Genomic DNA, 6,960 nt, shown 5'->3' on the forward strand with positions numbered 1-6,960 from the left:
CAGAGCAGGTGACCAGAGAGACTGTGCCAGGGTCCCACAGGACACCTACTACATAAGGCCACTCAGCCAAGACTAGGAGACATAGCACATCTACCTAACACATAGAAACAAATAGAGAGGTAGCCAAAATGAGGAAACAAAGAAATATGGCCCAAATGAAAGAATAGGAGAAAACTCCAGAAACAGAACTAAACAAAATGGAGGCAAGCAACCTACCAGATATAGAATTCAAAACAGCGGTTATAAGGATGCTCAAGGAACTTAGTGAGAACTTCAATAGAGATAGCAAGCATAAAAGAGGACTTGGAAGCCATAAAAAAGAACTAATCAAAAGTGAAGAATACAATAACTGTAATGAAGAATGCACTAGAAAGAATCACCACAAACTAGATGAAGAAGAAGATCAAATCAGCGATTTGGAAGATAAGGTAGCAGAAAACAACCAACCAAAACGGCAGAAGGAAAAAACAATTTTTAAAAATGAGGATAGTTTAAGAAACCTCTGGGACAACATGAAGCATAACAACACTCACATCATAGGGTTAACAGAAGGAGAAGGGAGAAAGCAAGAGATTGAGAACCTGTTTGAAGAAATAATGACTGAAAACTTTCCTAACCTAGTGAAGGAAATAGACATAAAGTTCAAGAAGTGCAGAGAGTCCCAAACAAGATGAAACCAAACAGGCCCACACCAAGACATACTATAATTGGAATGGCAAATGTTAAAGACAAAGAGACAATCCTAAAAGTAGCAAGAGAAAGGCAGCTAGTAACTTATGAGGGAGCTCCCATAAGATTGTCAGCTGATTTCTCAACAGAAATTTTGCAGTCCAGAAGGGATTGGCACAAATTATACAATGTGATGAAAAGCAAAGACATACAACCAAGATTAGTTTACCCAGCAAAGCTATCATTTAGAATCGAAGGACAGATAAAGAGCTTCCCAGAGAAAAAAAAATTAAAGGAGTTCATCACCACCAAACCAGTATTGCAAAGGATGTTAGAGGGACTTCTTTAAGATAGAAAAAAAACATAAAGGGATTAAAATTATGAATAGTAAATATGGCAATAGCTACATGTTTACCAACAATTACTTTCAATATAAATGGATAAATTCTCCATTCAAAAGACATAGAAGGGCTAAATGGATAAGAAAACAAGACCCTTATATATGCTGCTTACAGGAGAATCATTTCAGATTGAAAGACACACAGAGATGGAAAGTAAAGGGATGGAAAAAGATGTTTCATAAAAATGGAAACAAACAAACAAACAAAAGCTGGAGTAGCAATACTTATACCAGACAAAATAAACTTTAAAACAAAGGCTATAACAAGAATCAAAGAAGGTGCTAGTAATCCCATTTCAGGGTATTTACCTGAAGAAACCCAAAATGCTACTTTGAGGGGATGTGTGCATCCATAAGTTCGTTGCAGCGTTGTTTACAATGGCCCAGATGTGGAGGCAGCCTAGGTGTTTATTGATGGATGAATGGATAAAAAGTATGTGGCACATATATACAGTGGAATATTGCTCAGCCATGGAAGGGAATGGGTTCTTGCCATCTGTGGAGGCATGGATGGACCTGGGGGGTATTGTGCTGAATGGAGTACATCAGGCACAGAAAGACAGATGCAATGTAATTTCATTTATATGTGGAATCTAAAAAACAAAATAAACAAACAAAACAGAAACAAACTCATAGATACAGAGAACATATTGATGGCTGCCACATGGGAGGGGGCTTAAAGTAAGTGAAAAAGGGGAAGGGATTAAGAAGTACAAATTGGTTGTTGCAAAGTAGTTATGGGGATGTAGGGTATAGCATAAAGAATATAGTTAATAATATTGTAATAACTATGTATGGTATCAAATGGGTACTAGATTTGTTGGAGTGATAGATAGGAGGGTGTTGGGGGCCAGGATGAAAAGGTGAAGAGATTAAGAAGTACAAATTGGTAGTTACAAAATAGTTATGGAGATGTAAAGTAAAGCATAGAGAATAATAGTAAGATGGTAATCACTGTGTATAGTGCCAGGTGGGTACTAGATGAGTCTGGGGGATCATTTCTTAAATTATATAAATATCTAATCACTATGCTGTACACCTGAAATTCATATATAATAATATTGACTGTCCAGGTATAAAAAAAATAAGTCATGGGAATGTAACATACAGCATAGGAAATATAGTCAATAATATTGTGATAGTGTGGTTCAGTGTCAGATGGTTGCTGGACCTATGGTGATCATTTCTTAAGGTATATAAATGTTGAATAACTATTGTGTACACCTGAAATTAACATAATATTGTATGTTAGCTATATTTTAATAAAAATCTTTAAAAAAATCTTTATTAATGGAGACATGTATCCTCACATATGAAGATACAAGGGTGGTTAATTCAGACCTCAATGTCTTTCCTCACACTGATTCCTTGCCTAGACAAGATCATTCCACTCTTTCATTCTATTTGAAAGTTACTGAGTGCTCACTATGTTCTGGGCATGATTCTAAGTGCAGAGATGGAACAGTTAACAAGGCAGATAGGGTCTCTTTCATGGAGTTGGGGGATGGGAGATGGGAGAGGCACTGAGAGTCAGTAATAGACAATAAGTGAGAAAACAAACAACATAATTTCAGACAAAGGTACAACAAAGAGGTTAAAACACCCTTTTCTCTCCATTCTGCACCTTCTTCGTCATCCCCACCTCATCCTCTCTTAATGTTTTCTAACAATCTCCTCCACCCAGTTCTGAATAGGCCATTTCCTCCTTTTGTGGATGCATTAATCCCACCTCCACTTCTATCCTGTCACTTTATTGCACTTGTTTACCTGTTTTACCTTTCCCAAAGAGCCTTTAATCCCCTGTAGAGTAAAGGTCAGACTTTGTTTTTTCATTATGGTTTTGTAGATGTAAGTCTTGGCACATATTCTAGTGTTGCTCACCATATAACATTTTCAATAAATTAACTGAACAAATCCGTTGAAGAAATAAAGAAGTCACTAACAGTAGGCTAGTGTGGAACTATTATTTACAACTTGAGGCTTAGTAGGAATGACTATGTTGATGTGATCACAATCTTCTATAAAGATTTTATGTTGTCATTAAAATAATGTTCTATTGTTTAGTCTAATAGTTTTCACCCAGTGTACAATTTTTTTTTTGTTACAATTTAGGATTCACATTACTAAAGTGATGTCTGTCAGAAATTGAATTGAACAGGTATATAGTAAGAGGCACCAGAGAAAGATCTCTGATTCCCCAGAGCCCAGAGAACTTGCTTTCAGAGAGAGGGCAGAGAATTGTAATACCTAGAGCAACGTGGCACTGACAACCGACTAAATAATTTGAGGCTTCCTTCCAGTATTGGAAAGCACCCTGTGACCTCACAATGGCTTCGGGCCATCTAATCCAAGGGCGATAACCAGTTTGGGTCTTTATTTAGTGCCTCCCAGGTAACTACCAGTTGTAAGGTAGGCAGGGGAAAAACTCTTGACAGTGCAATAATAAAGAGCTTCTTAAGGCAATTAGGACTCATTTGCATGATATTGGATATAGTAGGGCCACAGTGCAAACCCACAGAACTAATTGCTTTGAATGTTAATGAGAAAATGCCTTCTGTTGTTGCCAAATCAGTTACATTGGGTATCAGACTTGGATTTTATTAAGAGTCACATATAAAAAATGTTACTTATCAGGAGGCAAGCCAATCTCTACAGCTCTGACATGCTCTTCCTCTATTTCCCTGATGATTTTTCTCCAGCTCAGCAAGTATGAGGAATATGGCTTAACTCCTGAGTCTTCCCTTCTACCTTCAGAGACAGCATCCCACAGAGCACGGGAAAATGACAAATCCAATGGAGGGTACAAGAAGCCTGAGGTCTTCTGCAAAGTAACCGACAAACATCGGCTGTATTTTGCAGCCACAGACTTATTTTTTCAGTTAAGTTTAGGAAGGGAATAGTAACAAGTATTTTTCATTTTTGTTTTGCTAATGGAAAATCTGAACCCAAAAGATGCTGAATTAGTGAATCCCAGGCAGAAGAAACATGTTATTAAGAATGAAGCAATGGACCGTTCCTGAATGGCTATATATGGTCTCTTCATCAAAGGACAGAGTCTAGTTGAAATAGATTAGTAGACTACGAAAATTTGGATTAATAAAGAGCAAGTCCCATTCTATCATTATGATACCCATTAGTCCTAGAATTAAAAATAACTACTTTTTATTGAGCCCACACCATGTGTCAGCTAATATGCTGGGTGTTTCTTGTAATTATCTAACTTCATTCTCCCCAAAATACTACGTGGTAAGTATCATTATCCCACTTTCACAGGTAGGGAAACTAAGGCTCAGAAATTTTAAGTAATTTGCTCAAAGTCTTACAGGTGGTAAATTGAAGAGACAAGATTGGAAACCAAATGTGTATGATTTCAAAATTTACATTCTTCCCAATGTATCCTATTCCTTGGGAATAATTAATTTCACAGATCAAATGATACTCCTTCCCCATTTTTACAAATGTTCTTTAAAGATAAAACTTGACTCTGCATTTTAGTTCTGAGCTATCAGGATTTTTTTTTAAAAAGTATTAACTCAGAGTAGGAATATTTAAAGATTTAATTTAAATGCATTTAATTTATTTAATTTAATTAATTTGCATAACTAAGTGCAAGCACATTTCTGAGGGAAGAGACTTGCTAAGTATAAGCTTGTCCCATTGATGATGCTAGCCTTATAGTTTTTCAGTCCAGAATGAAGCTGGTGGTGGGATTAGGAGAGCCTCAAACACACAATGCGCTCAAAGGAGAGGCAGTTTCTGGGGGATCACATAACAGGGACGGCAGTAGATACTTAAAACATTGCACAATATCAACATGAAAATAAAGTTTTCTAGAACAAGTGACCTTCAAGAGAAAGGGAGGAAAAAACACAAGAGGGTAGGTGAGAAGCAATAGAAATTCAAGGCCTGAAACAGAGGACGTGTTATAATAACTGCCAAATTATCACACAAAATAAACCTGAACTGATTTCCTCAAAAGTCATTCAATCTAAGCATGCTAAACATCTCTTACCATATTTAGATGTTATTCGGTTCACTAAAGGAATGAACACCTAAGTGATTTTCAACAAATCCTATTATACCATCCTGCTGACTGTAACACTCCTTATTTTTCACAGACACGTTTGTAGTTTCATGCTCCTATTTTAAGATAACCACAATCACAGTTCAGTGCAATTACCTGGATAGATCTCACAGTGGGACACCTCACACCTCTCTATTGAGATTAAACTCTCTTTTGTAGGTTTCTAAATTATGTGCTTTCTAGTGCTTCCCATTTAAGTTGGGTGGAGGAGAAGGAAAGGGGAAGGCAGCAGAACAAATATTATTATCATCGGGGGAAAAAAAACAATATTAAGAATAATTCAGAATTGGCTTTAACTATTGAAGCACATAATAGTTTTTTCCTATAGTTTATGAATTACATTTCCTTTCATTTTATTATTTTTTTCTTATTTTCCTCTTATAGAGGAGGTAATATTCAATTTTCTCCTTTGCCTTAAGAGTTTTCTTTCCAAGTAGAAGAGTAGGAGAAAGAAAGCTAGGAGGGCAGTACCCTGGAATAATTGATTTCTCTTGGGTTACCTTGTAGTTTCTGATTGTATTCGGTCCTGTCAGACTGGCTCCTCCTCAAGGTACCCGAGTGGTCCCCAGAAACACTGCTGTCAACTACAGTGTCAGTCTTCCTTCTCTCCAGCATATAGAGCCTGGGCCGCAAGAAAGTCAGGTTCTTTTTCTTGGTGCCCATGTTTTCTTTCCCAGTGGCTTCTTTGGGCTCCATCTGAAGCAAAGACAAGCTTTAGAGGTTTGCAAAAAATGGCCGGTTGCTAAAGTGCCTCGGGGTGAGGATTAAAGCCACTAGAGTGACAAGTTGAACTGCCCCCCTTCTAACTAAACAGCTTTGCTCCAGGGTTACCTGGCTGTGACTGCCACCTCTACGGAGTCCCAGAGCCCCACCCCTATGAGGTCATTCTTTTTTATACCTAGAATCCAACAAGGGAAGTCGCCACCTGTTACCTGAGAGACCTGCAGCACAGAGCTAGGCAAAGCAGGGATCGCACTGTCACATGCTACTGAAGCAAACAAAAATCCCATTGTGTGGGGCAAGGGCTGGGGGTTGGGAGGAAAGGCAAGAGAACTAGGTGAGGCAGGGAGGAAGGGAAGTACCTGCGACTGAACCTGTGGCTTATGGCTTTCAAGTGTGCCGATGGGTGTGTACAGGTGTGCCCGAGGCACTGCCTTGTGCTCTGCTGCCTGGAGGCAGATGTGGGCTTGTGTGTGACCTTTAGCTAGAGTCACTCACCAGAGACCCACGGAGTCCGTGTGAGGCTCAGTGAATTTGCATTTGCATCACAACAGTGGACACAGAATCATGTTTAAGGATTACTGTCGGCACTCATTCATGCTTCTTCCTTGGGACCCTGAATGTTCTATTATTTGCTAAAAGAAAACGTGCTTGCCAAACCCTGATCCGCATTCCTGAGGAAACAAGGATTCGCCGGTGCGAGAGGTCTGGCGGGAGGCACAGGAAGGGGAGGTCCGAAGAGGCCTTCAGAAGCCTTCTCCTTTCTCCTCTTCTCCCCCGCCCTTGCCTGAAATTAGTGCTTCTTGTAGTCCCAGCCCTGTCCTTCTGAGCCTGGTCCTCAGGAAAATAAGCATCGTGTCAGGGTGTGAGTTCTGTATGACCTTTCCCATGCCTTTTGCAGATGGAGTGACAACACAGGCAGCTCACCTTGGGACAATAAGAGGAAAAATGTTTGGAAGCTAGAAGAGGCAGGTAGAAAGGATGGTGGTGGGGGAGCAAGGACTGGGAAAGGGAAAGGCAAACAGTGGTGGGCCTTTCATTAATTTTTTTGAAGTTGTTTTTCCTTGTACTCCCTGAGATTTCTCAA

At 39.2% G+C, this 6,960-nt stretch overlaps 1 protein-coding gene across 2 annotated transcripts in view; it reads right to left on the bottom strand.

Moving 5' to 3' along the window:
- Window positions 1–6,011, bottom strand: part of ARHGEF38 (Rho guanine nucleotide exchange factor 38) — a 130,160-nt gene extending 124,149 nt beyond the window's left edge. Inside the window, exons 1-2 of one of the 2 annotated variants that reach the window (XM_019630099.1) lie at window positions 5,985–6,011; window positions 5,654–5,849 (exon numbers count right to left, since the gene is read on the bottom strand). In XM_019630099.1, coding sequence (XP_019485644.1) covers window positions 5,654–5,849 — 196 coding nt within the window. In that variant the 5' untranslated portion in view covers window positions 5,985–6,011. Of the gene's footprint in view, window positions 1–5,653 lie in introns of both variants that reach the window. The other variant, XM_019630100.1, reaches the window with a different exon arrangement.
- Window positions 6,012–6,960: the final 949 nt, after the last annotated feature.

This window comes from Hipposideros armiger, unplaced genomic scaffold, assembly GCF_001890085.2.
Source record: "Hipposideros armiger isolate ML-2016 unplaced genomic scaffold, ASM189008v1 scaffold_892, whole genome shotgun sequence".
NCBI lineage: Eukaryota > Metazoa > Chordata > Mammalia > Chiroptera > Hipposideridae > Hipposideros > Hipposideros armiger.